Source organism: Chamaea fasciata, unplaced genomic scaffold (genome assembly GCF_029207755.1).
Source record: "Chamaea fasciata isolate MVZ Bird 193981 ecotype frontalis unplaced genomic scaffold, bChaFas1.0.hap1 SCAF_13, whole genome shotgun sequence".
Lineage (NCBI taxonomy): Eukaryota > Metazoa > Chordata > Aves > Passeriformes > Sylviidae > Chamaea > Chamaea fasciata.
In genome coordinates, this window is record NW_027094098.1 from 6,320,219 (window position 1) to 6,337,739 (window position 17,521).

Sequence of the window (17,521 nt, forward strand, 5' to 3'; positions counted from 1 at the left end):
GGGCCGCGCGGGGCACCCTGGGAACGGGGGGAGCGGTGAGGGGACGCGCGCACGGGCTGCCGGGACGGGGGAGGGCGGGGTGTCCGGCGGCCATGTAGAGTGTGGCAGGAATGGCAGGAAGGCCCGCGCGCTCCCGGCCCGCCGTGATTGTCAGTGGCTGTCACCGTCCCGGCCGCTCCCGGGGCCCGAGGTGGGAAGGGGCGGCGCAGGGCAGGGCCGGGCGGCTGTGGCGGGGCCGGAGGTCATTGCCAGTTCACTACCCACCCGCCCGTCTGTGCCTATTGAGGGGTGGAGGGGCTGAGTTGAGGGCATGACGTCATCCCGTAGAGCGGGGAATAGCTTCGCGCGGGCGGGATGCGTCACTTCCGGTACCAGGTGGGGCGGCCGCCCTCGCTCTGCTCCGGGCCGTGAGGGGCCGCGGGAGCCCCGGGACCGCCTCACTCCGCGGGATATTCCCCATTTTATGTCGATTTAAGGCGTTTTTCGGCGTTTCCAGTGGAAACTAGGGAGAAATGGTCTGGTCGGCAGCCGGCTGAACATGAGCCCAGGCGCGCCCGGGTGGCCAAGAGGCACCTGGCCTGTATCAGCAATAGCGTGGCCTGCAGGGCCAGGACACTGTCTGTCTCCTGGTACTGGGCACTGGCGAGGCCGCACTTGGAGTGCCGTGTCCAGTTCTGGGCCCCTCAGTTCAGGAAGGATATTGAAATACTGGAGCAGGTCCAAAGGAGGGCAGCAGGGCTAGGGAAAGGTCTGGAGCACAAGTCATGTGAGGAGCTGCTGAGACAGCTGCGGGTATTTTACCCTGGAGAAAAGGAGGTTCGGGGTGACCTTAACACCCTCTACAACTCCTCGAAAGGAGGTTGTAGCCAGGTGGGACTTGGCCAGCTAACCACTGACAGGACAAGAGGATGCAGCCTCAGCTCTGCCAGGGGAGGTTTAGGTTGGACATCAGGAAGAATTTCTTCACAGAAAGGGTGGTCAGACATTGGAATGGGCTGCCCAGGGAGATGTGGAGTCGCTGTCGCTGGCGGTGTTCAGGGAAGGGCTGGCTGTAGCACTCAGTGCCGTGGTCTGGGTGACGCAGTGTTGGGTCATAGGTTGGCCTCGATGTCTCAGGGTTCTTCTCCAACACAGTTGATTCTGTGCTTCTGTGAAATCGTTTATGGGGTGCATGTGCTGTGCCAGCATCTTGGCAGAGCCGGGCAGGAACAGCCTCTGGGCAGTCCAGCGTGACCAGGGAGCATCAGTCAGCTCCCCCTCCTCTGAAATACACTCTGATGACTTCCTTACCCTTCCCTTCCTACTTGCAGTCCAGCTCAGCTATTGCACATTTTTATTTCCCAGTAATTTTTATTCCTCTAAAAACTTGTTGGCAACAACAGCGACACCACAGCTGTAGCACTGTGCTTCTGCACCACACAAGCTCTCAGGCAAAGGTGGGCAGCAAACACTTAAGCCTATGAGAAACACCTTTTGTGTTTTGAGGATGCTGCTCCAGTACACACACCTTGTAACTGCTTTTTTCTATCACAAATCCTGATGACAGGCTCAGTGTGCATGTTTTTGTGTATTTCTTAGATGACAGACTCAGTGTGCATGTTTTTGTGTATTTCTTACCTTAAAAAGCTGCTCTTGTAGTATAAAAGTAGCTGTGAGAATATCACCCCACTAAGTTTTCTGCTATTTTAAAATTAGAAACTAGCAGATCCTGTCACTTAGGTCCTGCAGAAACTCACAATCAAAAGAAAAAAAATCAGCTGTAGATGCCTTCCTGAATGTTAATTGCATTTCCTTTCAGTGTCCAGAATAGCTTGATTTTGCTTTTGGATCCTGTTGCCCTCCTGTGGTCAAACCTCAGCAAGTCCAGAGACTGCTAAAGCTCTGCACGTCCTTAAAATGGGCTGAATTATTTTGTGTGCATGTCTGATTTAGTTAAGTATTTCTTTTCTCAGAGTCCCTGCCCTTGCTGTTTGCTCGCTGGAGCTCCCTGTTACATGTTTAGAGATCTCAGCCATCCTTTCATGCTGTGGTGGGATTGGCTCCTCGGAATGATTTACCTTTTTTACTTTGAAACAAAGTCAAGACTTTTGCTCTGGAGTCCAGGGATACCAAAACATGCCCTCATTCCTCCTGAGGGTCTCGGGGTCAGCTGCCCCTTTGTTAGGCCAGTTCAAAACCCTCCAGTGATTTTCATGTGATGAGAGGTTTTAGAAAAGCTCCGAATGTCATGCCTCCTGCACACTCTAAATTGCAGGATCAAAGCCTGGATTATCTCCTGCGGGCCCCAGAGGTGACTCACCAATAACATCATAAGACAATTTACTTCAAAACACCTACAATACTTAGCTAAGTTTTAGAGTTGTATAACACCGTGGGTTGTTGATTTGATATTTTGTCACTTCCTTTTTATTCTTCTGCCTTTCTTCCTAATCGCTGGAACTTAGTTTGTCAGTTTATACCAAGCTGGAATTTAGCTGGCAGGATAATTGGATCTCCTAGAAAAATGTCATATTAAGTAGGAATTATGGATAATGCCCCTGCAAAATTAGTTAATGGAAAAAACGTTTAATTGCTGCTTGAGTAATATTGATCAAATGCAGTTATTCTACCTATGCATTTCTGTATTAGATACCACGGGAACCTGCACAATACAGGGACTTGTGCTTGCTCAGCAGCAAAAATTCACATTTCTCCCTGCTGAGTGCCCTGAGGTTTGTGTGGGCCCTGACCTTGAGTTTATCACAGTTCCTCTGGAAGGTGCCTCCATCAGCAGTTCCCCCCACATTAAGCACTCTGTGCTACTCTCCCGGTCACTAATGAAGCCATGGGGTCACACAAACCCCAGCAGAGTCCCTGTTGATTACCAGCTGTCAGCTGGACCCTGAGCCACTGCTTTCTGCCCTCTGAGCCCAGTGGTCACACTGGTTTCCAGCAGGGCTGGCTGTGATTGCCCAGCCCACCCTCCAGCCTGCTCACAGGAGTGATGTCAAAAACCTCAGCAAAGTCCAGGCAGTTCACATCTGCTGTTTTCCACATTCCCCACAGCCTCTTGTCTCAGCCCAGAGGGCAGCTGTAATTGTCATCCTGTGACTGATTAAGATTCCTGGCTCTTTCTCCTCTTATGTTATTTCCAGCTGAGGAGCTCATAATTTTCTGCTATTAATCCCAAAGACCATGACCTTGTATTTCACAGCACTGAATTTCAACCCCTTTCTACTATTCCAGTCCTCAAGCCTTGCAGCTTTTCATCTTCTCTAGAATACTGTGATCTTTCCCTGTATTTTAAATGACTCTCATCTTTGATGGCAAGTTGACTCAGAATAGGGAGTTTGAGAAATTACAGCATGAAAGGAAGTAGACTTGGCATGGGCTTGGCTTCAGGGTAGTAGTGTTCTGTATTGAGCTACAGAAGAATTTTTAGTGAAAAGTTTTTCTTCCTTGCAATCCCCCGAGCGTGGAAAAATAATTTCCAAAAGGTATATAGGGAGTGAACAAGTGTGACCTAGAAAAACTAGTAAGATGCATGTGTCAAATCCAGTTAATTTTTTTTGTTGTTAATGATACTGATCTATATATATAAAATGCTGAATAGAACACTTATCTTCTCTGTGTTTGGCCTTAAGCCACATTCCCCATCAAAGGCAAAGAGACCCTGTTGATACTTTCCTGGTGAGTAAATCAGTCAGGAGAGCAACATATTTCTTTTCCAAGCAACATACAGAAAGCCACGTACTGGAAACTAGGACTCGTGGGTTTCCCAAAGCTCAGCATATTCTTAAAGGTATCCAGGCTTCATCCTATTTTCTCCCTTTGCCTGCCTGACAAACCCTCTGGTCTCATCCTACTGCTGCTGACCACCCTCATCCTTTTTCCCCACGTAGGGATGCAGGAGCACTGCAGTGAGAGGGGGCAAAGGCCCCTCACCCTGACCCTGCACACCCTCCCATGCACTAGGCTCTTCACAGCTGCCCATCCTTGCTGCAGACATTTTCTCTTTCGCCAAGTGTGAATGAGGCAGTGCAGTAATTTTATGCAAATCCATGTGCAGATTAAAAAATTAATCAAATTCTGAAATTTTCATTTAAAGAGATTAGTCTTGAAAAATCCCCCATCTAATCCTCCCAGAATAGTCACTTGGAACAAGCCTTCACTGCGTTGTTTCCCTCCTGGGTTCAGTGCATCTCCTGGAAAAATTTCTTATAATGCTTTTGGGACCACGTGGAGCAGCAAGCTCGGGTTTGAGCAGGGCTCAGCAGGCAAATTAAAGTTGATATATCAAATGATAGAGGAGATGTGCCAGTAAGTGGGAACTGGGGAGTTTAAGGCAGTAAAATCTCCACTCTGTATTGCACAGGTAAATTCCCCTGGTGATGCAGGAGAAGTGGAAGCAGGGAGCCTTGGTGAGTCTGTCAGTAATTTACATGCCGAGAGGCCAGAAAAAAGCCGCGCAGCAAGAAAAACGAGGAGCAGGAGACACTGCTAAAACTTACTGTGTCTGGGAGTTTACTACTGTAATCTGTCTCTCAGAACTTGAGCTCAAAATTATCCTCGAACAACTGGGGTTTGATCTAGTGCCATCTCAAATATTTTCCCAGCCCCTCAGGGATTTTGAAGTTGACCCTGTACAAGGTGGGCCAGCCACCAGTCCTGGAGGAAATCCAGAGGCATCCTGACAGCACTGAAGATAAAGTAACTTAGGTCCCTGGAGTTCTCAGTTAAATCAGACATTCTGGCACAGTATCCTCTGATCTAGCAGCACCTGAAACGCTCAGGATGTGTGTGTGGTTGGGTTGGCCTGCAACAAGCTCAATTGCCCCGACTTCAGAAAAAACCACAAGCCCCAGATGCAAATCCTTGAACAAACCTCCAACCACAGCACCAGGAACAGCTCAGCTCTGCCCAGTGATGGCAGACTTGTCCCTAGAAAGGAATATTTTTCTAGTTTCCAAGTACCTGCCATGGAGTGAGGTGCTGGTTCACTTTTCTCACTCCATGGGCATGGGCAGCTCATTTGTTCACTGTTTTCTTCCCCAGTGTGCCTCCAAGTTTATGGCTCAGACTCTGCCCTGCTATGTCCATGCTTTTGGTCTCTTGCCACCATCTAATTTACTTGGCAGCTTTACCACATTTCTGCCCCTACTGCTGGATTGTTTCTGTCTCCCTCTGACTTTGGGTCCTTGCCTGCAGAATTGCTTTAATTAAAAAGTTAATGAAAGGTAATGCAAACGAGCATTTTGCCTGTATTTTATCACAGTCCAGCTCCTTCCCCTCCCTCTTTCCCAGAGAAGGTGAAAATGGGAGACTGGGGTTTTGCTGCTTTTTGGTGTGAGATCTAACAGTGGAAATTTCTACAGGCTTAGGAGAAGCCCTCTGAAGAAAGGACTTATAATGGTGTGTGTAGATTATTATAAGTGCATAGATTGAAATGAATGAAAGCCGAGGAAGTTTTCATTTAAAGGGGATTAGTCTAAACCCCTTACAATCCTCCAGCTCTCCTTGGAACAGGCAATTCTTAGCATCATTTTCATCCTAAGCTTAGTGCAAACTTACAAGAAACTTTTCAAAAGACTGTCTATATCCCAACTCCAAATTATCCCAACCAGGGACAAAGGGAAGGTGTGACACCTGAACCTCACTTGTGCCTACGGCTTGTCACCTCATATCAATATAGAAGAGGGCTCATTCATCCCTAAGCGATTTTCCTGAGAAATTGGGAAACTAAGATTAGTGCATGAAGTAATATGAGTCACATCATCAGCCCCTTCTCCCAGCCCAGATTCCTCACAGCCAGCAGTGGGAAGAGGAAAACGCAGGGATGTGAGGGTGTAATTTCCCCTCGTGCAAGCAATATGTAGCAGTTAACAGGCAATTACACCACTTCTAAACCCACCATCTGGGGAGGGAGCCTGAGAGCTGCCATTTGGGTTATTTTTCTTTCCACCACTCCTTGTGTTTTGGGGTGATATTCAGTTCTCTTGATCTTGTTTTTAAAGCCTTCGTAAAATGAGTAGGAGTTTTATTTTTTGTTAATATCTACAGTGGATTTCATAGCACTGATTTATAGCTGTTCCCTGATGACATTTAGTACCCAGTGCCTGAGACTGTATAAATAAACTACATAAAAACAGATTTGTGGTATCATTAGCAGCACCCCCATTCCAAGGGGAGCCTCCAGTGAGCTTGTGTGTCTAATCAGAGCTGACGAGGAGCAGAGTCACACACTGAGATATCCAAAGCAGATGGATCTGTGCCAAATTCAGCTCTCTGTTGCACTGGTATAAAGTTGGATAACCTCTGACTGCAAGGGGGTTTTACACTGTATTTACTCTACCTTTACACCTGCGCTCTGAGATCAGTGTCAGGCAGCGGACCCCAAAATCCTGAGATGCAATAGAACGGCGCTTGCTGACTTTCACAGACTCTGAATCAGGCCTCGATGGTTAAAATATAATCTGAGTTCAGAGTGCAGAAAACAGATTACATGCCTGCTTTTGTACTGAAATGCTTTCCAGAGTAAGCATTAGCAATATGTACACAAGTGCCAGATGAATTAAGCTGGCATTTAGTTTTTCCACCTCCAGTAGGAAGGATTGCTTTTAAAGAACTCGTGCCTGCTGTGTCGTGTCTGGAGCTGGAGCTGAACGGGGCTGCCAGGAGGGCACGTGTGACAGGAGCCACGGTTGCAGGTCTGGTTGTGCTCAATTTCCCCGGGCTTCAGGGACAGCCGTGCACAGAAACATCAGGGCAGAGACAAAGCCTGTTAAAAACTTTGAACTTTATTTTCTTAAACTCCCCTGGCTCCCTTTAAGCTTTTCTTCTCCAGCCATTCCTGCAAACCCTGTATTGCAGCTCAGAGTGACCTGGGGTGTGCTGCACCTCTGCTTTGTAGCACCTTCCTCAGATTGCACCGTGCCCACAGGTGAATCAGAGACCTGCTGGGAGCAGAGATGCTTATCTCAGTTCCTGAGAGGTGCACAGCTGACTTCACTGCAGTCAGAACAGTTACTCTGGCCCTCATTGAAGTGGGGTCAGTGGTTTGAACTGCTGGCACCATCAGCTGCCATGAAGTTTAAGAGTCTAGTAACAAAGTGGTCAGGGCACTCTGTCCTTTGTTCTCCTGTTTCTTCATGGTTGAAAAGTGTCAGTCCTTCTGACCAGCACCTAAAGGGACTACATTTAGGTAGTTCATCTGCGTTGGCTTTTGGCTTTAAAATCTGTTCTCCTAAGCAATGAATCATTTACTGTTAGCCTTGTTCTTAAGGGTCTTTTCCCACTTCAGTGATTCTCAGGGTTCTTTCTCTGACAAGCCTTTGATTCTCCGCATAGCCTTACCTACAGGTCCCTTGTCCCAAGACTTCAGAGTGTGCCCAAGTTTCAGTGTCTGAGAAGGTGTGTAGACGTTTTTTGTGTAGATCCTTTGGGTCCCTGCAGCAAAATAAGGCAGATTTAGACCCAGAGGAGCTGTTGAAAAGCTTGTCCAGCTTAATGATTAACACCTTGCAATGCTGTGGGAGTGTCAGGACAAAGAGACCTCTGGACTCCTGAGCTCTCCTAAAAGAAGCCCTTGCACAAAACACATCCACCTACTAGACAGAGGATTAACTCTCTCAGGTAATTTCAATGCGTCTGTGATCAAGTGTGTTACCCTGGCTGCTTCAGCCTCCTGGCACCCTGCCTTAAATGCCATGAGCAGGAGAGATGCAGATCACAAGGATCTTTTATCCTCAGAAACCAGCAGTGAACTTGCTGCCAGTTAACAGAAAGAAGGATAAATGCTGGGAGGGAATAGATGTGTGTGTGCTGGCAGGGGCCACCTTTCCTCTGTCAAGACAAGTATCTGCCCTTGAGCACCTGAGATCTTTTGGTCCATGCACAGATCTGTTGCATATAATGCTAATGCTCAGTGGAGAGCAGCTCAAATGGGCTTTCACAGACACGGCTGGCAACTTTGCCTGGATATGAAGTCTTATTTGGGCTCTAAATGTGATTTTAATGGATAATGAGGACTAAAAGAGAAAGGTAGATGAAGCCTTGTGTTAATTTGCTGTTTGGTGAGGAATCCTCATTACTGGTCCCTCTGTGACCACCGGCAGCAAGGGATGAGGCAGCCAGCAAAGCTGTTGTTTCTCCTCAGTCCGTGTCTGATGCTGCAGGGGGCACATGGGGCAATGCACAGCCAGAGGATGAGATCAGCATTTGGCTAGCATGAGGAAGGGAGTTAACGTAGCGAAAAGCTGTTCCACTCAGATGCCCTGCTCTCTCCAGGACAGAGAGCAGCTTCCACAGTTTGGAAAGGTGTCAAACACTAAGCAAATAGAAATGATGGCTTGCCAGTGGCAAATTTACAGTGATGGAGAAGCTGGCTGGCAGAGCTCACCTTCCCTGCAGGAGGTGATGAGATTGCAGGGGAATCACAAGCTGACAGAATGTGACACTGTCCTTCCCTTCTTCCTGCCTGGGGGAAAAATTAGAAAATGCTGCTCGTATGGCACCTTAATCTAGGGAGAACAGGAGCTAGACTTTCACGGTTCATGTTTTGACCTCTCTGTTCTTTCTGTGACAGTTCTGTCTCTTCTACTAGCGAAAATGTTCACTTTCCCTTGCAGATCAGAGGCTGCTGGCTGTTTCAGCCCTCGAGGCCCTTGGCAGTGCTGGCAGAGAGTGTACAAGCCCACCCCACAACGCAGAGTGGCTCAGCCCCGCCAGCCTGTGCACCATGTCCCTCCGTGAGCACGCACTGTCCCTGTTCCGTGGTGCTGTGGGCACCGTCCGCCCGGCCCCCATGCTGAAGAGGGCTCTGAAGCTCCAGGGAAATGGGTGCCCTCAGCTGCTGGTGAAGGGCCAGGCCTTTCCAGTGAAGAGGGACCTGTACCTGGTGGGTTTTGGAAAAGCTGTGCTGGGGATGGCCGCAGCAGCAGAAGAGATCCTGGGAGACCACCTCACTCGGGGGATTATCAATGTGCCACTAGGGATCCAGGAGAGCCTGCAGCGAGCAGGAATGCAGTAAGGACTGTTTCTGGACAACTTTGGGGAGCAGGGGTGTAGGCTGCCAGATTTGTCCTCTGTGGGATGTTGCTGTGAACACCTCAAGTCCTTTGGAGCTGCCCTTGCTCTGTTGCCCACCCCATCCACCCCACCGCTCTCATCTTCAACCACCATCACATCCTAGTGACACCAGTGACACAGCCCACCTCTTGTGCTGGATGTGCTGACTCTCCAGCTGTGGAGAGGAGACACTCAGCAACGGCCACCTGCCTGTCCTGGTCACTCACTGTGTGCCACTGGTACACTAGGCACTTGCAGGTGACAGCCTGGCTGCCTGTGTCGATGCACAGATCCGTGGTGCAATTGCCTCTTACCTCAACAGGGAGATGCTGCTGAAGCCACACAGCAAAATCCAGGTCATCGAAGGTGCCAAGAACAACCTCCCAGATGAAGAGGCTCTGAAGGGAGCAGTTGCCATCCTGGAACTGGCTGAGGGTCTGACTGCCGATGACCTGCTCCTTGTGCTCATCTCAGGTAGTGTGGGGATCCCAGGGAATGGGATTTTCTGAGGGCCCCCAGCTTCCTGCCCAGCCCTGGACATGCAGCAAGGGAGTGCTGTGCTGTGCCAGCCCCTTCAGCATGCACACTTGCACCTCTGATTTTTCCTTTCCTTTCTGCCATCCTTTCTCCAGGGATGCAGCAAGAGAGAGCACAGGGCTTCCTGCTGCTGCAGTGGACACGCTGCCTCAGAGCATTGAAAAGAGGCTGAGCTGCACAGGCAGTTGTGCTACCACAGTGAAGCGGCACCTCTGGGCACAGCCCAGCTGTTCTCACGTCTTGGCAAGGAGACACTTTCTCCCTGCCTCCTCCTTACATTTGGGGATGCAAACTTGGAGAAGCAAGCACTTGGTAGACTTGCATTCTCTGCATTTGTGCAGGAGTGTGAGTCTGAAAGCTGAGACTTGGGACTGACCTTTCCCAGGGTCACTAGCTCCTTCCCAGCTAGTGGAAATGAGGCCTCCAGGTATCACACTGCTGCATGCCTTGCAGGGGCAGCCCTATACACCCCCAGGGCCTGGCTAGTGCCCCCCAGACTGTCCCCAGATCCAGGACTGTGTAAGAAGATGCATCAGAGGGATGCAGCGACATCAGCTCATCCTGAGCCCAATGCGTGTCGCAGGGCAAAAGCATGCAGGGGCTTGGAGCAGCTCTGCAGAAAGGCTGTGGTCTCCTCTGCTCTGTGTTTATTCCTCTGTGCATGCTGAAGCCTGATCCGGTACACAGAGAGCAGTGCCATTAGGCAAACACCCAAGTGACTGGAAGCTAGCTGTGCTTTCTGGGGATTCCCCTGGGCTTCCTCCTGTCTTTTGGCTACAGGGTTCTCCAAGAGACTCCTCAGCCCTTCAGGGAGCCTGTACAGGATCTCCCTGTGGCTGTGACTCCCTATGCATGTGCACTCCCACACAGCAGCCGGTCCCCAACTGCTCCTGCCTCTCAGCTAGATCCCTGGCTATTGACTGAAACACAGGCATTTGCATTTGTTTTTCTTGCTCATCATGTTTTATTGATGCTGATTTGTCTCAAACCTCTGAGCAGGCTTTGCATTTTGACAGTAGCATTCAGCTGTACTTCTGTGCATGTTCATTCTCTGCACAGACCTTGCTCTTTTCTCCTCTGGATTTTCCATCCATTCCACTTTTCCATTAGAACCTTGCCTTCTTTTCCACATTTCCAATGCCTGCTTGTATCAGACAGAATTCTCATCAGTGAAGCTATCACCCTGGACTCAGGGTGTTCTTTGTCCTCTGCATTACTCTCCCCCGTTTTCTTTCCTTCCCAGGCCTGGATGAGTGCAGTTCAGCCGCTTCCAGTCTTGCTGCATCCCTAGCCAGTGTTTTTACACGCTATCCTGAATAAACGGAGCCACCAAAGCAGGCAGCGTCCACACGTACACAGCACTGACGCTGTGTGAGTTGTGGAGGCCATGCTCCCTGCTCACCCATCCACATAACCCTCGAGTATCAGTGTGAGGATGCACTTGTAGCCCAGCACAGAGGTGAAGGTAGTTGCTGTCCCTTTTCTGTCATCCCCACCCCACTGCAGGCTTGCGGTGCCCCCATCCAGCCAGGCTCACACTGCCTCAGTGAAGTGTAGCTGACTGCAGAAAGTTCAGGGCAGCGCTGATTAAAGCCCATTGTTGAAGAAGACTGAATTCTCCAGAGGTGTTAGCTTAGGTCCCCAATCACCTCTGCCTTCCCTCCAGACACTGGTGAGGGAAGAGAAAAGGCTAAAGCCTTGCTCTCCTCTCCTTCATCCTCCTTTTCCTGCTATCCTGATGTCCTTGCCATCTCTTCTGCATCCTAGGAGGTGGATCAGCCCTACTGCCTGCCCCCATCCCTCCCATCGTCCTCAAGGAGAAGGAGAAGCTCACAAAGATGCTGGCTTCCCGAGGAGCTGCCATACAGGAGCTGAACATTGTCCGGAAGACTCTGTCCATGCTGAAGGGTGGAGGGCTGGCCCAGCTGGCCCATCCTGCACAGGTAACCAAGGGAAAGCCCCTGTTTGCCCAGAGATCACCCATCTACCCTCAAAATAGAGGCTTAATCAACTTGCAAGGTTTTTTCCATACTGACTGAACAACTTCACACACTGTTTTGGGGCTCTCTGGCTGAGATTTCACTGAGGACCAAAACTCTCAGGGAGACAGAGATGGAAAAGTGGGAATTCAGACTTGGGAAACATCAGCCATCCCATCATGACACTCTGCAGACCCCAGCCCACACCCAGCAGGCACTTCCAAGTGTTGGTGCTTCAGCACAGTGCTTTCAAGGCTGGCTCTCACCCTTGGCTCCCCTGGGGGCTGTTCTCAGCATGTGCCATTGCTGAACCCACGGTAGGGTGGGCCTGACAAGTGCAGTGTCACAGGTTCCATCTTCCAACATGACAGTCCACCTTCAAAGGGGGCTGTAAATCTGTGGGTTTGAGAAGGGGAAAGTGACACTCACAGGTCCATAAAATAAAAATGGGCAAAGACCTACCCTGTTTCCATCTGCTTTGATGTGGGGATTGCTCTCAGAGCAGTGCTTATGCCAGAGTTCTTTTGTGGTCACCTGTCTTTGCCTCCTGCAATAATCTGTGGGCATTTCTTTCCATAGGTGGTGAGTCTCATCCTGTCTGATGTGATAGGTGACCCCCTGGACATCATAGCAAGTGGGCCCACTGCTCCCAGCTCCCACAGTGTCCAAGACTGCCTTCAGATACTCACCAAATACAACCTGCTGCATGACCTGCCCAAGTCAGTGGAAATGGTCCTCTCCAGCTCTCCCACCAAGCCCACTGCTCCAGAAAACTACGCCCATGTTTCCAACATCATACTTGGATCCAACACACTGGCTTTGGAAGAGGCCAAACGCCAGGCTGAGGGCCTGGGCTATGCAGCTCTGGTCCTGAGTGCAGCAGTCCAGGGGGAAGTCAGCCGTGTTGCCACACTGTACTGCCAGCTGATCCAGCTGGTCTGCCTGGGCTTCGCCAGCCTCGGAAAAGGGCCCTTGAGTGATGAGCTGAGGGGGAATCTCCTGCAGCTGGCAGCAGAGCTACAGATCCCAGGTTTGGACCTGGACGAGTTTCTACAGGCCCTGCGAGGATTAGGGCCTGACAGCCCAGTCTGCATCCTGGCTGGTGGAGAAACCACAGTCCAGCTCCAAGGAACCGGCAAGGGAGGGAGAAACCAGGAGCTGGCCCTGCATGTGGGGCTGGGGCTGCACAAGGCTCAGGCCACAGGAGCCAGCAGCCCCCAAGGGAGGTGTGAGATCCTCTTCCTCAGTGGGGGCACAGATGGGCAGGATGGGCCAACAGAGGCAGCAGGAGCCTTCTGCAGTCCAGGGCTGGTGGCTGAGGCACTTCAGGAGGGCCTGGATGTGGAGGCCTTTCTCAGGAACAATGACTCCTACACGTTCTTCAGCCAGTTCCAAGGTGGGCATCACCTGCTGGTGACAGGCTTGACCGGCACCAATGTCATGGACATCCAGACCATTTTAATTAGAGCCATGGAGAGATCATGAGAGCTCCCTCTGCAGATATCCAGATGCACTTAATTAGGAGCAGGAGTAAATGAAAACACCAATGCTGTGGACAAATGCAAACTACTTAAATTAGGGCTCACTGTCAAGGCTGCCAGTGTCTTTGACAGAAAGAATCCATTAATTAGACACATGAGTGAATGTCCACAGCAAAAACAAGCACTTGTAATTGGGGGGATCAGAGGAAGGTAAGAGGTCACATTACAGACAAGGAAACTGGATTTAAGACTTGTGACTGCTTCAACTATAGTTAATTTAAGAGATGTGGGGAAGTTGAGGCCATGGCAGGGCTACCACAGAGAGCCCTTGCTGCACTATTGCACTTCCAGTGCCCCCAGCTCAAGAGCAGCTCAGCAGCGGGGTTTTAGGGGTTCACTGGAGCAAATTACAATGAGTGAAGGATGTAACAGCAGTAACAGTAAGGCTTGCTTAACTGAAGCATGGAGGTGCTGAGGGGATGTGATGGGAAGGGGACACCCAGCACCCGCTCCACATGCCAGCACAGTGCCTTACAGCTCTTCCCACACCAGGGTACTGAGATGACAAAGACCCAAGCCCAGCAGGATGCACACCCAGGAGCGTGGCTAAAAAGCATGTCGGCAGAGAGAAGTTCTTGATACTGGCTGGGTGACATAAACAGTGCACAGTGACATAGAGGATGACAAATTTTCACTGTGCAGTGTAAGGATGGGGATGAATGACATGCAGTGACAAGCCACTGTCTGGCTGGACTCTGTGGAGTCCTCCTCCAGCCTCCTTCCCTCCACTCCACAGTAACAGCTTCCCCGCTGGTCCCTGTTGGGAGAGCCTCCGTGCCAGCAGCATGTATGCTATGAGTTTTCATGGTGTTGTTTTCCAACTGTCTAGAAAACTGTCGTGCATCCAGCCTGAACCACTGACCTTTCCTCTGCACTGAGGCAGAAGTCGCTGTCATTCTGATTAACTCTGCTAATTCCACAGAACAAAAGGCAAGGAAACCTTCATGCTCAGCTCTCCTGACCCATGCGGCTGAGCTGATCAAAGGGCAAATCTGCCAGAGCTGTGCTCTGACAGGGAACTGCTACCCCCACATGCTCGAGGACAGCGGTGGTTATCACGTTTTTGTCACCTACTGCAGTGTGATATGTGGGAGAGCAGAGATGAGTTTGGTTTCCTAGGACATGGAGCTCACAGTGGGGCTGGATTTCAGGAGGGCTTTGCCTGCAGCAACAGGCACACTAACAGTTTGGCTGGATATTCAAAGGACTTCAGCTCAGCAGCCAGTACGACCCAGCACGTCCAACTCCTTTTGAATATCCGTCTGTTTGTTACAGAGCCTAAGTGGGAGCTGAGCTCCTTTGAAAATCCAGCTCTAATGTAATAGGACACGCTTGACTCAGACTCTTTCCAGACAGACCAACCTACTCTGTGTGGCTGATCTCATCTCGTGACATAAACACACCGTTGTGCCAACACCCTGTGGTGTCTCACTGAACAGTTCTGCGTCCCACTTCAAGGTGGATTGGAGGGTGGGGTTTTGAGGAGGATGCAAAACCTCCTCTTTTGGTTTTGAAGCCAGTATCTAACAAGTAGGGATATCAGCAGGACCATCACGGGGCCTGGTGTCGATGCCAGGCTGGCAGCTGGACTCTGGGCTACAGTCCAGGCTCAGAATAAGGCACAACCCTGGGAATTTCAAAACCCCAGTCTTGCCCGGTGGTTTAAACTCATCCACGCATCTCATTTGTCCTCGGAGTCTGAAGGTCTTCTGTAACATGCCTGAACTTGCTCACACTGGCAAACAGCTCGGAGATCTGCTGGGAAAAATCTGCCAAGCGTTATAGAGCTCGCTGTGCCCCCATAATGTCAGGGGGTGGTTGTGCAGGAGAAGCTGCTTTGTGCTGTGTGTTTTTCTCCGGAGGTCGCTGGCAGGTCGCCTGCTCCATGCCCAGCAGGGCAGCTCCACAGGGGCAGTAACACAGGCAGTGATACAGCCAAAAGTATGGGCTGCAGCCAGGATAACTGGGTAAAGCTGGCTCCACAACGTGGTGAATGCTCCCTGGACCGTTCTGCTCCAGCAGAATGCAGAGTGACTCCGGTTTCGGGCTGGGGTGCCTGGCAGAAGGGTCACTTCAGCAGTGGTCCAGTGTGCCAGCCTGGGCACACTGCCACAGGGCCACCATAACCCCCTGCCCACAGCTCCACCACATTGCTGAGCACCACCCTGGACTCCGAGTTGTTGCTTGTGCTGCCTCCCAGTCAATTTCAGAGGACCTTGGGCTAGTGTTGGCTGGCTTCTGGGAAATGTCTACCCCAGGTAGCCCGAGCAGTGTCCTTGCTTCCTGAATGGTGGCTTTTCATAACTATTAAAGACTGTGTGTTGGGGAGGAGAGACGTCTAATAAAAGGTTTATTGAAAGGATGGAGCTGTTTGAAGTGCATTTCCCATCTACCTTTGCTTGGCAGCCATATATGGATTTTGTTCTTGTCCTTTCTTTCCTAATGAGGAGATAACAGGCCAGGGGGAGGTTCAGCAATAACACCCAGGCTACAGAAATACTTCACTGATGCTTCTACCTGGATAACTCAAAGCTCCATTTCCAAGGGGTTGCTTTGGTGGACCTTGTGCAACTTCTACCTAGGGACAAAAGGAGCACTGGAGCATGCGCAGCCCTCACAGACAAAGCATCATCTTATTCCTCTGGATGGTGCTCAGCAGGGAATTGTCTGCTATTGCTCCAGCCCAAAGCCAGCTCCCTCTGACCTTCAGTCCCTCCACAATAGGGCAAAAGGCCCCACACATGAGCCAACATACATTTGGAGCACGCTGGTCAGGTTGAGCAGGATTTGTGGAATAACACAAATCTTAAGACATGAGAGCATCACTTACCTGCCTAGTAATGATTTGCCTCTGGGCTGGCAGGGTCTGGCAGGAGCAATGACTTTCCCATTGGGAACTCAAGTGAGTCACCACAGCTGAGTGGGGCTTTGCAGCTTGTCCGTGCTGTCCTGGATGGGATATTTGCCTCATGGGAGTAAAGCTGAGCAAATGAAGAAACCAGAGTGTGGCTGCGGTCACACCGAGCAACCCCTGTGTGTGGGCTGTGCTGGGACCAGCTCCGTGCCACCCTGGCTCTGGGGTGCTTGTGCCTAAGGAGAAATCACAGAGAGAGTGAGGACAATAAGAGCCACTGGGACTTGACGCTCACAGTCCCTTCCCTTTTTATTAGAAAACTTTCTATACCAGCCAGCCTTCAGGATGGAGTCAGTTGGGTGAAGATGGCCAGCACCTCCCTGGCCATATCCCTACACATGGGCAGGGGCACTGGGACAGTGAGTGGGAAAAATGTGCTCAGATGCTGGGTGGGGGAGCAAGTGAAAAAAGTCTGGGTATGTTCAGGGTTGATTCGCTCTCCTAAGTCGGCAGCTCGTAGCCAAACAGTGCTAACGGCCAGGAGAAGTAACAGCGTTATTAACAGCACGAGCTTTTGGCAGTAAATTAAAAATCTTGGCTGCCGCCCTTGGCTCTGCTCTTGCCTCTTAGAAGACATTAATATCACAGTTCCCCAGCATTCCCATTATCACTTCATTAAGGATCCAATAATGATAAATGTGGATGGTTTTATTTTGCACAGAGCCTGATTAATGGCCAATAATTCACTAGGTGTTAATGGGCCCCTTCCTTTATGGAGGCGTTGGAAGGGGCTGCCTTTCATCTCCTCCACAAGCCACGATTTTCACTATTTTCGCTAATGTGACAGATATAACACAAACCTTGAAAGAGTGGCTGAGGCCTCTTGAGAAACCTTGAAGAGCATTGTGCCTGGGGGAGCCCTCGCTGTCGTGGCCATTCCTCAGCATCTTTTTCCTCTTCTTCCTCTTCCTCCTCCCCTGTGCTGCTGGCAGTGCCTTCACCCAGATGCTGCCAGAAGCTGTCGCCCATCTCCCAGGACAGTCGGGGACAAAACCAAAGCAGCAGATTCCCCAGGGATGAGCCCACAAGTGCAGTCACTGGGGCTCTCCACAGCCAATGTGGTGCAGAACCAGGCCCACCCTTGCAAGGGGATGCAATGCAAGTAGCAGGCTTGTGCTGGCCTCACCCCAAAGCAGCTTGGCACCCCTCAACTGCATCCCAAGAGGGCTGGGGAGCTTGGGATGAAGGATGGAGTCCAGGCTGAGGCCAGCAATCCTCCTCCAGCACCCCAGGGAACAGCTCTGGTGGCTCCTCCGAGGCCGGCTCCCGTGGCACACGGGCTGCTCTCCGCCGTAGGACCCCGGCGTATTGCACGGCTTCAATCCCTATATGAAGTGGGATGTATAATCACATAGGAATAAAAAGCCATACAAGACGGGAGGCTGTGAGATGCTCCATGCTGGAGGACAACAGGACAGTCCCTGTGCAGTGGCTGCCATGGCCCCCACTGGGATGGAGCCGGACCCCAGGGAGCCCCCAGGATTCCCCCCAGCCCCTGTATGGGG

The 17,521-nt window shown here is 50.8% G+C and overlaps 1 protein-coding gene across 2 annotated transcripts; it reads left to right on the forward strand.

The window, feature by feature from the left end:
• Window positions 1–103: 103 nt before the first annotated feature.
• GLYCTK (glycerate kinase) lies at window positions 104–15,502 on the forward strand. Of its 2 annotated transcripts, none has more exons than XM_066195479.1 (5): window positions 104–190; window positions 8,607–9,003; window positions 9,368–9,519; window positions 11,350–11,525; window positions 12,141–15,502. In XM_066195479.1, the coding sequence occupies exons 2-5, from the start codon at window positions 8,717–8,719 to the stop codon at window positions 13,044–13,046; spliced, it is 1,521 nt and encodes a 506-aa protein (XP_066051576.1). In that variant the 5' UTR covers window positions 104–190; window positions 8,607–8,716; the 3' UTR covers window positions 13,047–15,502. The 2 variants fall into 2 exon arrangements, with proteins under 2 accessions (XP_066051576.1, XP_066051575.1); XM_066195478.1 differs by lacking the exon at window positions 104–190 and adding an exon at window positions 7,076–7,611.
• Window positions 15,503–17,521: the final 2,019 nt, after the last annotated feature.

Bases quoted from the DNA above. Each gene is read 5' to 3' on its own strand.
- GLYCTK (XM_066195478.1), top strand. From the start codon at position 7,503: ATGCTGTGGGAGTGTCAGGACAAAGAGACCTCTGGACTCCTGAGCTCT. The intron at 7,612-8,606 runs GTAATTTCAATG...TTTCCCTTGCAG, and splicing joins CAGAGGATTAACTCTCTCAG to ATCAGAGGCTGCTGGCTGTT. The intron at 9,004-9,367 runs GTAAGGACTGTT...TTACCTCAACAG, and splicing joins CTGCAGCGAGCAGGAATGCA to GGAGATGCTGCTGAAGCCAC.